Source organism: Oncorhynchus kisutch, linkage group LG17 (genome assembly GCF_002021735.2).
Source record: "Oncorhynchus kisutch isolate 150728-3 linkage group LG17, Okis_V2, whole genome shotgun sequence".
NCBI classification, from domain to species: Eukaryota; Metazoa; Chordata; class Actinopteri; order Salmoniformes; family Salmonidae; genus Oncorhynchus; species Oncorhynchus kisutch.
The window spans coordinates 86,619,236-86,639,121 of record NC_034190.2 but is presented as its reverse complement, the minus strand read 5'-3'; the positions used below and the strand labels follow the sequence as shown (position 1 = coordinate 86,639,121).

Here is a 19,886-nt window from a genome sequence, read left to right as displayed (position 1 = left end):
CTCATATCCCTCTCTTCTCTCTCCCTCTCATATCCCTCTCTTCTCTCTCCCTCTCTCTATCTCTCTCCTCCCTCTTCTCCCTCTCCCCTCTCTCTCCTCCCTCCTCTCTCCCTCTCCTCCCTCTCCTCTTTCTCTCTCTTCTCTCCCCCTCTCTCCAGAGTAAGCTGATAGCTGGGAAGATCATTCCTGCGATAGCGACCACCACGTCGGCGGTCGTAGGTCTGGTCTGTCTGGAGCTCATCAAGATCGTTCAGGGACACAAGAAGGTGGAGTCGTTTAAGAACGGCTTCATGAACCTGGCGCTGCCGTTCTTCACCTTCTCAGAACCCATCTCTGCTCCCAGCCACAAGGTACAGGACCGGGGAGGCCTTCCCACCCCCCTGAACAAGTCCAGACGACCCAATCATTTTCCCTCGGTGTGAACATTTTGTCTTGGACTGCAACACGGTGGCATAAGACCTGTACAATCCTCCAGACTGGGGCTTTAGGGAGGGCGGGGGCATTAAAACCTTTCCTGTGCTGCAAAGTGGAAACTCGGTTTAGAACCTTCTAGTCCATGGGTTACTGTTGGATGAGTGTTAATCAATACCTAGACAGGATCTACCGTTTAATCAATACCTAGACAGGATCAATACCTAGACGTTATCTACTGTTTCATCAATACCTAGACAGGATCATCAATACCTAGACAGGATCATCAATACCTAGACAGGATCCACTGTTTCATCAATACCTAGACGGTATCTACTGTTTCATCAATACCTAGACAGGATCAATACCTAGACAGGATCATCAATACCTAGATGGTATCTACTGTTTCATCAATACCTAGACAGGATCCACTGTTTCATCAATACCTAGACAGGATCATCAATACCTACACAGGATCTACTGTTTCATCAATACCTAGACAGGATCAATACCTAGACAGGATCCACTGTTTCATCAATACCTAGACAGTATCAATACCTAGACAGTATCAATACCTACACAGGATCCACTGTTTTATCAATACCTAGACAGGATCTACTGTTTCATCAATACCTAGACAGGATCAATACCTAGACAGGATCATCAATACCTAGATGGTATCTACTGTTTCATCAATACCTAGACAGGATCCACTGTTTCATCAATACCTAGACAGGATCATCAATACCTACACAGGATCTACTGTTTCATCAATACCTAGACAGGATCAATACCTAGACAGGATCCACTGTTTCATCAATACCTAGACAGTATCAATACCTAGACAGTATCAATACCTACACAGGATCCACTGTTTCATCAATACCTAGACAGGATCTACTGTTTCATCAATACCTAGACAGTATCAATACCTAGACAGGAACTACTGTTTCATCAATACCTAGACAGTATCATCAATACCTGGACAGGATCCACTATCATCAATACCCAGACAGGATCATCAATACCAAGACAGGATCTACTGTTTCATCAATACCTAGATGGTATCAATACCTACACAGGATCTACTGTTTCATCAATACCTAGGCAGTATCAATACCTAGACGGGATCTACTGTTTCATCAATACCTAGACAGGATCATCAATACCTAGACAGGATCCACTGTTTCATCAATACCTAGACAGGATCCACTGTTTCATCAATACCTAGACAGGATCATCAATACCTAGACAGGATCTACCGTTTCATCAATACCTAGACAGGATCATCAATACCTAGACAGGATCTACCGTTTCATCAATACCTAGACAGGATCATCAATACCTAAGCAGGATCTACCGTTTCATCAATACCTAGACAGGATCATCAATACCTAGACCGTATCTACCGTTTCATCAATACCTAGACAGGATCATCAGTACCTAGAGTGTATCATCAATTCCTATACAGTATCTACTGTTTCATCAATACCTAGACAGTATCAATACCTAGACAGGATCTACTGTTTCATCAATACCTAGACATGATCTACCGTTTCATCAATACCTAGACAGGATCATCAATACCTAGACCGTATCTACTGTTTTATCAATGCCTAGACAGGATCATCAATACCTAGACAGTATCAATACCTACACAGGATCTACTGTTTCATCAATTCCTAGACGGTATCTACTGTTTCATCAATACCTAGACAGTATCAATACCTAGACAGTTTCTACTGTTTCATCAATACCTAGACAGGATCATCAATACCTAGACGGTATCTACTGTTTCATCAATACCTAGACCGTATCAATACCTAGACAGGATCTACTGTTTCATCAATACCTAGACCGTATCAATACCTAGACAGTATCAATTCCTAGACGGTATCTACTGTTTCATCAATACCTAGACAGGATCAATACCTAGACAGGATCTACTGTTTCATCAATACCTAGACAGTATCAATACCTAGACAGTATCATCAATACCTGGACAGGATCCACTGTATCATCAATACCCAGATAGGATCATCAATATCTAGACAGGATCTACTGTTTCATCAATACCTAGACAGGATCATCAATACCTAGACAGGATCATCAATTCCTAGACGGTATCTGTTTAATCAATTCCTAGATGGTATCTGTTTCATCAATTCCTAGATGGTATCTGTTTCATCAATTCCTAGATGGTATCTGTTTCATCAATACCTAGACAGGATCATCAATACCAATACCGTATCTACTGTTTCATCAATACCTAGACAGGATCTACCATTTTATCAATACCTAGACAGGATCTACTGTTTCATCAATACCTAGACAGTATCAATACCTAGACAGGATCATCAGTACCTAGACCGTATCTACTGTTTCATCAATACCTAGACAGGATCTACCGTTTTATCAATACCTAGACAGGATCTACTGTTTCATCAATACCTAGACAGTATCAATACCTAGACAGGATCATCAATTCCTAGACAGGATCTACTGTTTCATCAATACCTAGACAGGATCTACTGTTTCATCAATACCTAGACAGGATCATCAATACCTACACAGTATCTACTGTTTCATCAATACCTAGACAGGATCATCAATTCCTAGACAGGATCTACTGTTTCATCAATACCTAGACAGGATCATCAATACCTAGACAGTATCATCAATTCCGAGACAGTATCTACTGTTTCATCAATACCTAGACAGGATCATCAATACCTAGACAGGATCTACTGTTTCATCAACACCTAGACAGTATCTACTGTTTCATCAATACCTAGACAGGATCATCAATTCCTAGACAGTATCAATACCTACACAGGATCTACTGTTTCATCAATTCCTAGACGGTATCTACTGTTTCATCAATACCTAGACAGTATCAATACCTAGACAGTTTCTACTGTTTCATCAATACCTAGACAGGATCCACTGTTTCATCAATACCTAGACCGTATCAATACCTAGACAGTATCATCAATACCTAGACAGTATCTACTGTTTCATGAATACCTAGACAGGATCAACTGTTTCATCAATACCTAGACAGGATCCACTGTTTCATCAATACCTAGACCGTATCAATACCTAGACAGGATCTACTGTTTCATCAATACCTAGACCGTATCAATACCTAGACAGGATCAATACCTAGACGGTATCTACCCTTTCATCAATATCTAAATGGTTCTCTGTGTAGTGCTGTAGTAGATGGTTCTCTGTGTAGTGCTGTAGTAGATGGTTCTCTGTGTAGTGCTGTAGTAGATGGTTCTCTGTGTAGTGCTGTAGTAGATGGTTCTCTGTGTAGTGCTGTAGTAGATGGTTCTCTGTGTAGTGCTGTAGTAGATGGTTCTCTGTGTAGTGCTGTAGTAGATGGTTCTCTGTGTAGTGCTGTAGTAGATGGTTCTGTGTAGTGCTGTAGTAGATGGTTCTCTGTGTAGTGCTGTAGTAGATGGTTCTCTGTGTAGTGCTGTAGTAGACAGGCCAATCATTTAGTGTTGAAGCACTAACAGATATTCTCCCCTCTCCCCCCCCCCCCCCCATCTCTCTCCCCTCTCCGTCTCTCCACCCCTCCCTCCCTTCACCTCTCCCCCCATCTCTCCTCTCCCCCCATAGTACTATGAGATTGACTGGTCTCTGTGGGATCGTTTTGAGGTGAAGGGTCTGCAGGCCAATGGAGAGGAGATGACTCTCCGACAGTTCCTGGACTACTTCAAGGTACCCCTGAGTTTCTGTGCTTCGGTGAACTTTCTCTTCCTCCTCTCACCCTGCTGTCTCGGTGCTCTTCCTCCTGTTACCCTGCTGTCTCGGTGCTCTTCCTCCTCTCACCCTGCTGTCTCGGTGCTCTCCTCCTCTCTGTCTCCCCTGTAGAATGAGCATCAGTTGGAGATCACCATGCTGTCTCAGGGAGTCTCGATGCTCTACTCCTTCTTCATGCCTGCAGCTAAACTCAAGGAGAGGCTGCTGTTACCGTGAGTTCCGTGGTTTGTGTTCAGAAATATGGGACTTCCAGCCCTGATTGAGAGGCATGTCTGAAATGGAAGAATCAAATATTTTATTGACAGTTAACAACAGGAAGGAGCAGAACTTAAAACAGTTTCTCCATTTAGTGGAGATGGCTTGTTTAAAATGTTGAGTCTGTTCTCTCCCTTGCTCCCACCTCCTCTCTCCTCTCCAGGATGACAGAGATTGTGACCAAGGTTTCTAAGAAGAAGCTGGGGAAGCATGTTAAAGCCCTGGTATTTGAGCTGTGCTGCAACGACCTGACTGACGAAGATGTGGAGGTTCCCTACGTCAGATACACCATCCGCTGAACCAACACACACACACACACACACACACCGGGGAATCACTGAGGGAGGAGAGAAGAGAAGGCTTTGGATAAGTCACTTGGTTTAAATGGTTATTGGAGCACTGATTGGTTGAGAGGATGAGTCCAAAATGGCACCCTATTCCCTATATAGTGCACGACTTTTGACCACTCAAAGTGTTGTATTGTATAGCGTGTCATTGGGGCTGGTGTTACCAGGCGCTGTGATGTGATGTGTTGAGGGATGAAGGAGTTTGTATATTGGACTTTTTAGACTTTCTGTGTATCTGCTTATTTTAATGCTATTAAGGGTTTAGTGTCTCTACCCTCTCCCTGTACCCTACCGCTCTGGTTCCCTGTACCCTACCGCTCTGGTTCCCTGTACCCTACCGCTCTGGTTCCCTGTACCCTACCGCTCTGGTTCCCTGTACCCTACCGCTCTGGTTCCCTGTACCCTACCGCTCTGGTTCCCTGTACCCTACCGCTCTGGTTCCCTGTACCCTACCGCTCTGGTTCCCTGTACCCTAACCGCTCTGGTTCCCTGTACCCTACCGCTCTGGTTCCCTGTACCCTACCGCTCTGGTTCCCTGTACCCTACCGCTCTGGTTCCCTGTACCCTACCGCTCTGGTTCCCTGTACCCTACCGCTCTGGTTCCCTGTACCCTACCGCTCTGGTTCCCTGTACCCTACCTGTACCCTACGCTCTGGTTCCCTGTACCCTACCGCTCTGGTTCCCTGTACCCTACCGCTCTGGTTCCTGTACCCTACCGCTCTGGTTCCCTGTACCCTACCGCTCTGGTTCCCTGTACCCTACCGCTCTGGTTCCCTTTACCCTACCGCTCTGGTTCCCTGTACCCTACCGCTCTGGTTCCCTGTACCCTACCGCTCTGGTTCCCTGTACCCTACCGCTCTGGTTCCCTGTACCCTACCGCTCTGGTTCCCTGTACCCTACCGCTCTGGTTCCCTGTACCCTACCGCTCTGGTTCCCTGTACCCTACCGCTCTGGTCCTGTACCCTACCGCTCTGGTTCCCTGTACCCTACCCGCTCTGGTTCCCTGTACCCTACCGCTCTGGTTCCCTGTACCCTACCGCTCTGGTTCCCTGTACCCTACCGCTCTGGTTCCCTGTACCCTACCGCTCTGGTTCCCTGTACCCTACGCTCTGGTTCCCTGTACCCTACCGCTCTGGTTCCCTGTACCCTACCGCTCTGGTTCCCTGTACCCTACCGCTCTGGTTCCCTGTACCCTACCGCTCTGGTTCCCTGTACCCTACCGCTCTGGTTCCCTGTACCCTACCGCTCTGGTTCCCTGTACCCTACCGCTCTGGTTCCCTTACCCTACCGCTCTGGTTCCCTGTACCCTACCGCTCTGTTCCCTGTACCCTACCGCTCTGGTTCCCTGTACCCTACCGCTCTGGTTCCCTGTACCCTACCGCTCTGGTTCCCTGTACCCTAACCGCTCTGGTTCCCTGTACCCTACCGCTCTGTTCCCTGTACCCTACCGCTCTGGTTCCCTGTACCCTACCGCTCTGGTTCCCTGTACCCTACCGCTCTGTTCCCTGTACCCTACCGCTCTGGTTCCCTGTACCCTACCGCTCTGGTTCCCGTACCCTACCGCTCTGGTTCCTGTACCATCTACCTCCTGGTTCCCTGTACCCTACCGCTCTGGTTCCCTGTACCCCGACCGCTCTGGTTCCCTGTACCCTACCTCTCTCTCTCTTCTCCCCTGTTGCTTTTTGCATTTTAAAACACAAGTCATGACCCAGTTACGCCAAAAAAACTCATTCAGGGTCTTCATGATCAAATTTGTATAACAAGAAAGACCACCATTTTTCTCCCAAATCAAAATCACTGCCTTGCATTGTAGTTTGACTGTAAATACAGATATGTGGTGAATGAACCCCTGCCAGTCCTGGCCTCTAACCCCTGAGATGGGACCCCCCCCCCCCCCCAGGGTTGGTCCTGTAACAGGTCTGACTACTGCCTTCTATCAGGCTTTAAGGGAAAGGGGTCACATCACTTGAGCTTGTTTTTCCATTTGTTTCCTGATTCCTTTTCGGGACGGACTAGTCTGCACCTTTTAGGATCATCAGCGCTGTTTCCTGTTTCCTTTTCGGGACGGACTAGTCTGCACCTTTTAGGATCATCAGCGCTGTTTCCTGATTCCTTTCGGGACGGACTAGTCTGCACCTTTTAGGATCATCAGCCCTGTTTCCTTTCGGGACGGACTAGTCTGCACCTTTTAGGATCATCAGCGCTGTTTCCTGATTCCTTTCGGGATGGACTAGTCTGCACCTTTTAGGATCATCAGCCCTGTTTCCTTTCGGGACGGACTAGTCTGCACCTTTTAGGATCATCAGCGCTGTTTCCTGATTCCTTTCGGGACGGACTAGTCTGCACCTTTTAGGATCATCAGCCCTGATTCCTGATTTGTTTGTGAACTCCAGTGACCCATTAGAGTGGTGGCAGAGTGGGAGGTGTAGTAGTTTTGGTATAGTTGTCATGGGAGCACTTTGTGTGATGAATAGTGATGAATAAAGATGTAAAACATGGTGTGTCTCCTCTGTTCTGTTCACTAACACACACACACACACACACAACTTCTACAAATATGGGACTTCCTGCCCTGGGTTTCTATTGCAGTGCTAGCCTGGTCCCAGATCTGTCTGTCCTGTCTTCATCCTCTAGCCTGTTCCCAGATCTGTCTGTCCTGTCTTAATCCTCTAGCCTGTTCCCAGATCTGTCTGTCCTGTCTTCATCCTCTAGCCTGTTCCCAGATCTGTCTGTCCTGTCTTCATCCTCTAGCCTGGTCCCAGATCTGTCTGTCCTGTCTTCATCCTCTAGCCTGGTCCCAGATCTGTCTGTCCTGTCTTCATCCTCTAGCCTGGTCCCAGATCTGTCTGTCCTGTCTTCATCCTCTAGCCTGGTCCCAGATCTGTCTGTCCTGTCTTCATCCTCTAGCCTGTTCCCAGATCTGTCTGTCCTGTCTTCATCCTCTAGCCTGGTCCCAGATCTGTTTGTCTTGTAGTGATGTAGGGTATTACTGGTCCACCCAGAGCTAGTGATGTAGGGTATTAATGGTCCACCCAGGACTCGTGATGTAGGGTATTAATGGTCCACCCAGGGCTCGTGATGTAGGGTATTAATGGTCCACCGAGGGCTCGTGATCTGTATGAATGGTTCACCCAGGGCTCGTGATGTAGGGTTTTAATGGTCCACCCAGGGCTCGTGATGTAGGGTTTTAATGGTTCACCCAGGGCTAGTGATGTGTATTAATGGTTCACCCAGGGCTAGTGATGTAGGGTATTACTGGTCCACCCAGGGCTAGTGATGTAGGGTATTAATGGTCCACCCAGGGCTCGTGATGTAGGGTATTAATGGTCCACCCAGGGCTCGTGATGTAGGGTATTAATGGTCCACCCAGGGCTAGTGATCTGTATTAATGGTTCACCCAGGGCTAGTGATGTAGGGTTTTAATTGTTCACCCAGGGCTAGTGATGTAGGGTTTTAATGGTTCACCTATGGCTAGTGATGTAGGGTATTAATGGTCCACCCAGGGCTAGTGATGTAGGGTATTAATGGTCCACCCAGGGCTAGTGATGTAGGGTATTACTGGTCCACCCAGGGATAGTGATGTAGGGTATTAATGGTCCACCCAGGGCTAGTGATGTAGGGTATTACTGGTCCACCCAGGGCTAGTGATGTAGGGTATTAATGGTCCACCCAGGGCTAGTGATGTAGGGTATTACTGGTCCACCCAGGGCTAGTGATGTAGGGTATTACTGGTCCACCCAGGGCTAGTGATGTAGGGTATTACTGGTCCACCCAGGGCTAGTGGTGTAGGGTATTACTGGTCCACCCAGGGCTAGTGATGTAGGGTATTAATGGTCCACCCAGGGCTAGTGATGTAGGGTATTACTGGTCCACCCAGGGCTAGTGATGTAGGGTATTTACTGGTCCACCCAGGGCTAGTGATGTAGGGTATTAATGGTTCACCTAGGGCTAGTGATGTAATGTGACGAGTCACTCATGGGGTGGTGGTGTAATGTGATGATGAGTCACCCATCGGGTGTGAGTGTAATGTGACAAGTCACCCAGGGGTAGTTGTACAGTGCAGCTTTTTTAGAAAACCCAAAGTCATTTTGATTGTGATTATGCTATTTTCAGAGAGGGAACCATAACCTGGTTTCTTTTGGGTTTGTTTCTGCTTTGGCCAAGTCCTTGTGAAATGTATTATGACAGAGGAGCAAATGGTCAACTTTATTAGTCACTTTGTCTACTTTGGCTGCCTTTACACAGGCAGCTCAATTCTGATCTTTTGCAACAAAAAAGCTAATCTGATCTGTCAGATAGTGGATAAAAGATCAGAATGGGGCTGCCTGTGGCAACTCAGCATATGTATCTCAACGTTTCAAATCTGTTGCAGGATTGTACCTGCTCAACACTCTGTGGTTTAGAGCTGCAGGATTGTACCTGCTCAACACTCTGTGGTTTAGAGCAGCAGGATTGTACCTGCTCAACACTCTGTGGTTTAGAGCAGCAGGATTGTACCTGCTCAACACTCTGTGGTTTAGAGCAGCAGGATTGTACCTGCTCAACACTCTGTGGTTTAGAGCAGCAGGATTGTACCTGCTCAACACTCTGTGGTTTAGAGCAGCAGGATTGTACCTGCTCAACACTCTGTGGTTTAGAGCAGCAGGATTGTACCTGCTCAACACTCTGTGGTTTAGAGCAGCAGGATTGTACCTGCTCAACACTGTGGTTTAGAGCAGCAGGATTGTAATCATAAGTGCATACTGTAGTAACGAGCGTTTATTGTTGGCCGAATTTAGCTAGGTCCCTCCCCTTCTGTTTGGCACATACTGACATCTAACCAGGCTAGGGGAACCAATATGATGTTGCTTTGTTCATGTTGTCAAAGCCTTTATCAGGTCGTGAACTAGGCCAACTGGCTCACTTCCTTTATCTGACAACACTGTCATGGCTCTAGGATCGGTATTTCTGATGCATTTCATTGACCAGTCATCTGTACAGTGTGAGTCAGTAGCGTTAACAGGGTTCAGTTGTCTGAGCCTCGTGTTGGAAACCGAACACAGCGGATACATGAAGATGTTCTGTCAGAGGATGTGGTTTTGGTACGAGAGAGCAAGGGGAAGAGAGGGGGAGGAAGGGAGGAGTCTGTTCTCTCTCTCTCTCTCTCTCTCTCTCTCTCTCGCCATCTCTGGGAAGAACCAGAATAGATGAGCGACAGGTGAGCGTATTGGAAGGAGGAGAGGACTGAGGTTAGGATCCAGTTGTTGTTTTAACTTGTGTTTTAGAGTGTCTTGGGAGGATGGTCTGTGTGTTGGAGACAATGCTTTGATGAGAGAGAAAGCGAGGGATGATGGAGAGAGATGAGACTGAAGGCTACACTCGGACTTCCTGGTATGTTCTCTTGTTTCCCCTCACTGAGCTCTCTCTTTCCTCTCTCACCCTACTCGATGTCATATAGAGCATTGTTACGAGGTTTTGTCTGCTGGGGTTATTAAAATGGACCTTGTACCAATATCTCAAATGCCTATCCTACTTCCTTGGTCTTACTGACTATTGAAGATGGACCAGACACTTTTACTTTTTCATGTCGGCGCATGTTAGAAATACAACAAGGAAGAAGTGAGAGGAGGGTTGCATGTTGGTAGTATTGGGACGGGGCCCTGGAGGAGGGCTGCATGTTAGTAGTATTGGGACGGGGCCCTGGAGGAGGGCTGCATGTTAGTAGTATTGGGACGAGGCCCTGGAGGAGGGCTGCATGTTAGTAGTAATGGGACGGGGCCCTGGAGGAGGGCTGCATGTTAGTAGTTTTGGGACGGAGCCCTGGAGGAGGGCTGCATGTTAATAGTATTGGGACGAGGCCCCGGAGGAGGGCTGCATGTTATTAGTATTGGGACGGGGCCCTGGAGGAGGGCTGCATGTTAGTAGTTTTGGGACGGAGCCCTGGAGGAGGGCTGCATGTTAATAGTATTGGGACGAGGCCCCGGAGGAGGGCTGCATGTTAGTAGTATTGGGACGAGGCCCTGGAGGAGGGCTGCATGTTAGTAGTATTGGGACGGGGCCCTGGAGGAGGGCTGCATGTTAGTAGTATTGGGATGGGGCCCTGGAGGAGGGCTGCATGTTATTAGTATTGGGACGAGGCCCTGGAGGAGGGCTGCATGTTAGTAGTATTGGGACGGGGCCCTGGAGGAGGGCTGCATGTTAGTAGTATTGGGACGGGGCCCTGGAGGAGGGCTGCATGTTATTAGTATTGGGACGGGGCCCTGGAGGAGGGCTGCATGTTATTAGTATTGGGACGAGGCCTGGGGTTCGTCTAAAGGTGTAGGTAGTTTCTGGTTTTACTTCTCACTGCGCTTTCTGTCTTCTGCTCTAATGACCATATTAACAATGACGTGCAAGTTTAACATCATTCTGCCTCTTGTCTTTCTGTGTCTGTTTTGATGTGTTTTGTAGGTCTGATGTACAAAGGGCTACCCACTCCACCAGCCCCCCAGACCATGCAGGAGTAAGTTTATCATGGTTGCTTACCTCTAATGTGAGCAGGACATTCATCAGGGGGACCCCCCCCCCCCCCCCCTCCATCATAATCAGAACCAAGTATAGCAATAAAAAGTCTACAAGGAGTTTTATTTACTATGATGACTGCATGGCTGGACGAACCAAGTCTAGGGTCCAGAGAAATACCTTTTGAGACGGCTTTCCTCTTGGCGTCGGAGAGAACATTTAGCGCTTTTCAAACTCATTTCCTGCTAAATCCACACAATTGTTTTTGTCATGGGGCAGAGAGAGATTTGTCGTTGCAGCTTTTGAAGCTAAATATCCTGCAATTTCTACACATTTTGCCACGAGGCAGAGAGAACTTTGCACTTTTTAAAGCTTAAAGAACAGTACATTTATGTTATTAAAAAAAGTACTGTGGATACCACTATCCCTGTGAGCCTCTCATACTCATGTTGCCCAGGGTTAAGAACAGAAATAGCAGGGTAATCACATTGTATTATACACTTTAATCTTATTCCACAGATCCCTTGGACAAAAGTTATTTCATCTGCTGTTAGTAATATTCATTCCAGTGGTAATTTGTGCTATGATGGTTTATGCTTTTGGTTTATTGTTTTGGTTTATCTTTTACCATTTTAATTGAAAACGATCTCAGTCAGGTACTTCATAGTTATCTCAGTCAGGTACTTCATAGTTATCTCAGTCAGGTACTTCATAGTTATCTCAGTCAGGTACTTCATAGTTATCTCAGTCAGGGACTTCACAGTTATCTCAGTCAGGTACTTCACAGTTATCTCAGTCAGGTACTTCACAGTTATCTCAGTCAGGTACTTCACAGTTATCTCAGTCAGGTACTTCACAGTTATCTCAGTCAGGTACTTCACAGTTATCTCAGTCAGGTACTTCACAGTTATCTCAGTCAGGTACTTCACAGTTATCTCAGTCAGGTACTTCACAGTTATCTCAGTCAGGTACTTCATAGTTATCTCAGTCAGGTACTTCACAGTCATCTCAGTCAGGTACTTCACAGTTATCTCAGTCATGTACTTCACAGTTATCTCAGTCATGTACTTCACAGTTATCTCAGTCAGGTACTTCACAGTTATCTCAGTCAGGTACTTCACAGTTATCTCAGTCAGGTACTTCACAGTTATCTCAGTCAGGTACTTCATAGTTATCTCAGTCAGGTACTTCATAGTTATCTCAGTCTGGTACTTCATAGTTATCTCAGTAAGGTACTTCATAGTTATCTCAGTCAGGTACTTCACAGTTATCTCAGTCAGGTACTTCATAGTTATCTCAGTCAGGTACTTCATAGTTCTCTCAGTCAGGTACTTCACAGTTCTCTCAGTCAGGTACTTCATAGTTATCTCAGGCAGGCACTGCATAGTTATCTCAGGCAGGCACTGCATAGTTATCTCAGGCAGGCACTGCATAGTAAGGTACTTCATAGTTATCAGAAATGATTTGATATTGATATACTAACCACTGAGAACCCCTGATTGGTCTCTGTCTATCACTAAGTTAGTTTGTGTCTGTGTAGAAAAAGAGGAAGCAGGATCCAGGTTCTGAGACCATCGTCAGAATCACAGAGGACCGAGTGAGTGATATGCCGTCTCAGAAACCTATCTACATCTCGCTCTCTATCTCTGTTATACACTTCCCGGCTCTCTCTTTTCCTCTCGCTCTTTCTCTCTCTCCTTCTCTTCATCAATCTCTTTCTCGCTCTCTGTCTGTTGTAGCGGAAACTGAGCGTCGCCTCTGCAGCCACAGACTCGAACAGAGACAGAAACCTCAGCAGAACAGGCTGTTGAGACAGAAACACTGAACACTCTGTTCATCTCTGCTCTCTGTCTCTACCGAAACGTGTTTTCCTCTCCTCATCGCCGATAGCTGAACGGACAGGATTATGTTTTCATTATGGTGCTCACACACACACACACACGCACACACACACACACACACACACACACACACACACAATATATAAATAGATTGTGTTTCAGTCACTAGCAGCTGTAGTAGACGTGGTAACTAAGTGTTACCAGCAGCCATTTCAGATTTGACTCAACTCGTCTTCCTCTTCCTCTTCTAGAGACTCGCACAGGAAACAGGAACTGAGCCTGCAACAATATCTTCTGTCTCTGTCCCTAGGCCATCTCTCTCTCGCCATCTCTCCTCTTTCTGTCTCTATCTCCCTCTAGCTCATTGATTGATTGATATTATATATATGTATATATTTATATTCTGGTCTCTGACTTTGCTCGTTCTGATATTTCTTAATTTATTTATATCTATTTTCTGGTTTAATCATCTTGCTCCATGTGTACGTGACCAGTAAACTTTGATTTTGACTGACTTCATTCTCTTCTGTGATTGGTTATTTCTGGCAGGATGACGAGGATGATGACGATGATGACGATATGACGTCAGACCTGATGAAGGACTCTGAGGTGTGTGTGCTGTATGACGTGTCAACCATGGGGAGGTGTAGTCTAACGGCTAGGGGATGACGTCAACCATGGGGAGGTGTAGTCTAACGGGATGATGTCAACCATGGGGAGGTGTAGTCTAACGGGATGATGTCAACGTGTAGTCTAACGGCTAGGGGATGACGTCAACCATGGGGAGGTGTATTCTAACGGCTAGGGGATGACGTCAACCATGGGGAGGTGTATTCTAACGGCTAGGGGATGACGTCAACCATGGGGAGGTGTAGTCTAACGGCTAGGGGATGACGTCAATCATGGGGAGGTGTAGTCTAACGGCTAGGGGATGACGTCAACCATGGGGAGGTGTAGTCTAACGGCTAGGGGATGACGTCAACCATGGGGAGGTGTAGTCTAACGGCTAGGGGATGACGTCAACCATGGGGAGGTGTAGTCTATCGGCTAGGGGGATGACGTCAACCATGGGGAGGTGTAGTCTAAGGGGATGACGTCAACCATGGGGAGGTGTAGTCTAAGGGGATGATGTCAACCATGGGGAGGTGTAGTCTAACGGCTAGGGGGATGACGTCAACCATGGGGAGGTGTAGTCTAACGGCTAGGGGTGACGTCAACCATGGGGAGGTGTAGTCTAACGACTAAGGGGATGACGTCAACCATGGGGAGGTGTAGTCTAACGGCTAGGGGATGACGTCAACCATGGGGAGGTGTAGTCTAACGACTAAGGGGATGACGTCAACCATGGGGAGGTGTAGTCTAAGGGGATGACGTCAACCATGGGGAGGTGTAGTCGAACGGCTAGGGGATGACGTCAACCATGGGGAGGTGTAGTCTAACGGCTAGGGGGATGACGTCAACCATGGGGAGGTGTAGTCTAACGGCTAGGGGGATGACGTCAACCATGGCGAGGTGTAGTCTAACGGCTAAGGGGATGACGTCAACCATGGGGAGGTGTAGTCTAAGGGGATGACGTCAACCATGGGGAGGTGTAGTCTAAGGGGATGACGTCAACCACGGGGAGGTGTAGTCTAACGGCTAGGGGGATGACGTCAACCACGGGGAGGTGTAGTCTAACGGCTAGGGGTATGACGTCAACCATGGGGAGGTGTAGTCTAAAGGCTAAGGGGATGACGTCAACCATGCGGAGGTGTAGTCTAACGGCTAGGGGGATGACGTCAACTATGGGGATGACGTCAACTATGGGGAGGTGTTGTCTAAGGGGATGACGTCAACCATGGGGAGGTGTAGTCTAACAGGATGACGTCAACCATGGGGAGGTGTAGTCTAAGGGGATGACGTCAACCATGGGGAGGTGTATTCTAACGGCTAGGGGGATGACGTCAACCATGGGGAGGAGTAGTCTAACGGCTAGGGGATGATGTCAACCATGGGGAGGTGTAGTCTAACGGCTAGGGGGATGACGTCAACCATGGGGAGGTGTAGTCTAATGGGATGATGTCAACCATGGGGAGGTGTAGTCTAACGGCTAGGGGGATGACGTCAACCATGGGGAGGTGTAGTCTAATGGCTAAGGGGGATGACGTCAACCATGGGGAGGTGTAGTCTAACGTGTAGGGGATGACGTCAACCATGGAGGTGTAGTCTAATGGGGTGACGTCAACCATGGGGAGGTGTAGTCTAACGGCTAGGGGGATGACGTCAACCATGGGGAGGTGTAGTCTAACGTGTAGGGGATGACGTCAACCATGGGGAGGTGTAGTCTAACGTGTAGGGGATGACGTCAACCATGGGGAGGTGTAGTCTAAGGGGATGACGTCAACCATGGGGAGGTGTAGTCTAATGGCTAAGGGGGATGACGTCAACCATGGGGAGGTGTAGTCTAACGACTAGGGGGATGATGTCAACCATGGGGAGGTGTAGTCTAACGGCTAGGGGGATGATGTCAACCATGGGGAGGTGTAGTCTAACGGCTAGGGGGATGATGTCAACCATGGGGAGGTGTAGTCTAACGTGTAGGGGATGACGTCAACCATGGAGGTGTAGTCTAATGGGGTGACGTCAACCATGGGGAGGTGTAGTCTAAGGGGATGACGTCAACCATGGGGAGGTGTAGTCTAATGGCTAAGGGGGATGACGTCAACCATGGCGAGGTGTAGTCTAACGGCTAGGGTGATGATGTCAACCATGGGGAGGTGTAGTCTAACGTGTAGGGGATGACGTCAACCATGGAGGTGTAGTCTAATGGGGTGACGTCAACCATGGGGAGGTGTAGTCTAACGGCTAGGGGGATGACGTCAACCATGGGGAGGTGTAGTCTAACGTGTAGGGGATGACGTCAACCATGGGGAGGTGTAGTCTAACGTGTAGGGGATGACGTCAACCATGGGGAGGTGTAGTCTAATGGCTAAGGGGGATGACGTCAACCATGGGGAGGTGTAGTCTAACGACTAGGGGGATGATGTCAACCATGGGGAGGTGTAGTCTAACGGCTAGGGGGATGATGTCAACCATGGGGAGGTGTAGTCTAACGGCTAGGGGGATGATGTCAACCATGGGGAGGTGTAGTCTAACGTGTAGGGGATGACGTCAACCATGGGGAGGTGTAGTCTAATGGGGTGACGTCAACCATGGGGAGGTGTAGTCTAACGGCTAGGGGATGACGTCAACCATGGGGAGGTGTAGTCTAACGGCTAGGGGATGACGTCAACCATGGGGAGGTGTAGTCTTAGGGGATGACGTCAACCATGGGGAGGTGTAGTCTAACGACTAAGGGGATGACGTCAACCATGGGGAGGTGTAGTCTAACGGCTAGGGGGATGACGTCAACCATGGGGAGGTGTAGTCTAATGGCTAAGGGGGATGATGTCAACCATGGGGAGGTGTAGTCTAAGGGGATGACGTCAACCATGGGGAGGTGTAGTCTAAGGGGATGACGTCAACCATGGGGAGGTGTAGTCTAAGGGGATGACGTCAACCATGGGGAGGTGTAGTCTAATGGGGTGACGTCAAGCATGGGGAGGTGTAGTCTAACGGGATGACGTCAACCATGGGGAGGTGTAGTCTATCGGCTAGGGGGATGACGTCAACCATGGGGAGGTGTAGTCTAACGGCTAGGGGATGACGTCAACCATGGGGAGGTGTAGTCTATCGGCTAGGGGGATGACGTCAACCATGGGGAGGTGTAGTCTAACGGCTAGGGGTGACGTCAACCATGGGGAGGTGTAGTCTAACGACTAAGGGGATGACGTCAACCATGGGGAGGTGTAGTCTAAGGGGATGACGTCAACCATGGGGAGGTGTAGTCTAACGGCTAGGGGATGACGTCAACCATGGGGAGGTGTAGTCTATCGGCTAGGGGGATGACGTCAACCATGGGGAGGTGTAGTCTAACGGCTAGGGGTGACGTCAACCATGGGGAGGTGTAGTCTAACGACTAAGGGGATGACGTCAACCATGGGGAGGTGTAGTCTAAGGGGATGACGTCAACCATGGGGAGGTGTAGTCTAAGGGGATGATGTCAACCATGGGGAGGTGTAGTCTAACGGCTAGGGGGATGACGTCAACCATGGGGAGGTGTAGTCTAACGGCTAGGGGTGACGTCAACCATGGGGAGGTGTAGTCTAACGACTAAGGGGATGACGTCAACCATGGGGAGGTGTAGTCTAAGGGGATGACGTCAACCATGGGGAGGTGTAGTCGAACGGCTAGGGGATGACGTCAAGCATGGGGAGGTGTAGTCTAACGGCTAGGGGGATGACGTCAACCATGGGGAGGTGTAGTCTAACGGCTAGGGGGATGACGTCAACCATGGCGAGGTGTAGTCTAACGGCTAGGGGGATGACGTCAACTATGGGGATGACGTCAACTATGGGGAGGTGTTGTCTAAGGGGATGACGTCAACCATGGGGAGGTGTAGTCTAACAGGATGACGTCAACCATGGGGAGGTGTAGTCTAAGGGGATGACGTCAACCATGGGGAGGTGTAGTCTAATGGGGTGACGTCAACCATGGGGAGGTGTAGTCTAAGGGGATGACGTCAACCATGGGGAGGTGTAGTCTAATGGCTAAGGGGGATGACGTCAACCATGGGGAGGTGTAGTCTAACGACTAGGGGGATGATGTCAACCATGGGGAGGTGTAGTCTAACGGCTAGGGGGATGATGTCAACCATGGGGAGGTGTAGTCTAACGGCTAGGGGGATGATGTCAACCATGGGGAGGTGTAGTCTAACGTGTAGGGGATGACGTCAACCATGGAGGTGTAGTCTAATGGGGTGACGTCAACCATGGGGAGGTGTAGTCTAAGGGGATGACGTCAACCATGGGGAGGTGTAGTCTAATGGCTAAGGGGGATGACGTCAACCATGGCGAGGTGTAGTCTAACGGCTAGGGTGATGATGTCAACCATGGGGAGGTGTAGTCTAACGTGTAGGGGATGACGTCAACCATGGAGGTGTAGTCTAATGGGGTGACGTCAACCATGGGGAGGTGTAGTCTAACGGCTAGGGGGATGACGTCAACCATGGGGAGGTGTAGTCTAACGTGTAGGGGATGACGTCAACCATGGGGAGGTGTAGTCTAACGTGTAGGGGATGACGTCAACCATGGGGAGGTGTAGTCTAATGGCTAAGGGGGATGACGTCAACCATGGGGAGGTGTAGTCTAACGACTAGGGGGATGATGTCAACCATGGGGAGGTGTAGTCTAACGGCTAGGGGGATGATGTCAACCATGGGGAGGTGTAGTCTAACGGCTAGGGGGATGATGTCAACCATGGGGAGGTGTAGTCTAACGTGTAGGGGATGACGTCAACCATGGGGAGGTGTAGTCTAATGGGGTGACGTCAACCATGGGGAGGTGTAGTCTAACGGCTAGGGGATGACGTCAACCATGGGGAGGTGTAGTCTAACGGCTAGGGGATGACGTCAACCATGGGGAGGTGTAGTCTTAGGGGATGACGTCAACCATGGGGAGGTGTAGTCTAACGACTAAGGGGATGACGTCAACCATGGGGAGGTGTAGTCTAACGGCTAGGGGGATGACGTCAACCATGGGGAGGTGTAGTCTAATGGCTAAGGGGGATGATGTCAACCATGGGGAGGTGTAGTCTAAGGGGATGACGTCAACCATGGGGAGGTGTAGTCTAAGGGGATGACGTCAACCATGGGGAGGTGTAGTCTAAGGGGATGACGTCAACCATGGGGAGGTGTAGTCTAATGGGGTGACGTCAAGCATGGGGAGGTGTAGTCTAACGGGATGACGTCAACCATGGGGAGGTGTAGTCTATCGGCTAGGGGGATGACGTCAACCATGGGGAGGTGTAGTCTAACGGCTAGGGGATGACGTCAACCATGGGGAGGTGTAGTCTATCGGCTAGGGGGATGACGTCAACCATGGGGAGGTGTAGTCTAACGGCTAGGGGTGACGTCAACCATGGGGAGGTGTAGTCTAACGACTAAGGGGATGACGTCAACCATGGGGAGGTGTAGTCTAAGGGGATGACGTCAACCATGGGGAGGTGTAGTCTAACGGCTAGGGGATGACGTCAACCATGGGGAGGTGTAGTCTATCGGCTAGGGGGATGACGTCAACCATGGGGAGGTGTAGTCTAACGGCTAGGGGTGACGTCAACCATGGGGAGGTGTAGTCTAACGACTAAGGGGATGACGTCAACCATGGGGAGGTGTAGTCTAAGGGGATGACGTCAACCATGGGGAGGTGTAGTCTAAGGGGATGATGTCAACCATGGGGAGGTGTAGTCTAACGGCTAGGGGGATGACGTCAACCATGGGGAGGTGTAGTCTAACGGCTAGGGGTGACGTCAACCATGGGGAGGTGTAGTCTAACGACTAAGGGGATGACGTCAACCATGGGGAGGTGTAGTCTAAGGGGATGACGTCAACCATGGGGAGGTGTAGTCGAACGGCTAGGGGATGACGTCAAGCATGGGGAGGTGTAGTCTAACGGCTAGGGGGATGACGTCAACCATGGGGAGGTGTAGTCTAACGGCTAGGGGGATGACGTCAACCATGGCGAGGTGTAGTCTAACGGCTAGGGGGATGACGTCAACTATGGGGATGACGTCAACTATGGGGAGGTGTTGTCTAAGGGGATGACGTCAACCATGGGGAGGTGTAGTCTAACAGGATGACGTCAACCATGGGGAGGTGTAGTCTAAGGGGATGACGTCAACCATGGGGAGGTGTATTCTAACG

The 19,886-nt window shown here is 49.0% G+C and overlaps 2 protein-coding genes and 1 long non-coding RNA gene across 10 annotated transcripts in view; all 3 read left to right on the top strand.

Moving 5' to 3' along the window:
- uba1 (ubiquitin-like modifier activating enzyme 1) overlaps positions 1–5,488 on the top strand; it is a 54,682-nt gene extending 49,194 nt beyond the window's left edge. For 7 of the 8 annotated variants that reach the window (XM_031794886.1, XM_031794890.1, XM_031794891.1 and 4 more), the window contains 4 exons: positions 159–350; positions 4,042–4,143; positions 4,297–4,397; positions 4,604–5,488. In XM_031794886.1, coding sequence (XP_031650746.1) covers positions 159–350; positions 4,042–4,143; positions 4,297–4,397; positions 4,604–4,739 — 531 coding nt within the window. In that variant the 3' untranslated portion in view covers positions 4,740–5,488. The remainder of the gene's footprint in view (positions 1–158; positions 351–4,041; positions 4,144–4,296; positions 4,398–4,603) is intronic. The other variant, XM_031794887.1, reaches the window with a different exon arrangement.
- A 4,378-nt stretch (positions 5,489–9,866) lies between these two features.
- Positions 9,867–19,886, top strand: part of arhgef3l (Rho guanine nucleotide exchange factor (GEF) 3, like) — a 32,798-nt gene continuing 22,778 nt past the window's right edge. Inside the window, exons 1-4 of the mRNA XM_031794885.1 lie at positions 9,867–10,157; positions 11,217–11,268; positions 12,808–12,864; positions 13,658–13,717. Coding sequence (XP_031650745.1) covers positions 10,114–10,157; positions 11,217–11,268; positions 12,808–12,864; positions 13,658–13,717 — 213 coding nt within the window. The 5' untranslated portion in view covers positions 9,867–10,113. The remainder of the gene's footprint in view (positions 10,158–11,216; positions 11,269–12,807; positions 12,865–13,657; positions 13,718–19,886) is intronic.
- On the top strand, positions 17,270–17,935 carry LOC116354455 (uncharacterized). Its single transcript, XR_004203767.1, has 3 exons — positions 17,270–17,487; positions 17,723–17,765; positions 17,892–17,935. It is a non-coding gene; the product is annotated as an uncharacterized LOC116354455 (long non-coding RNA).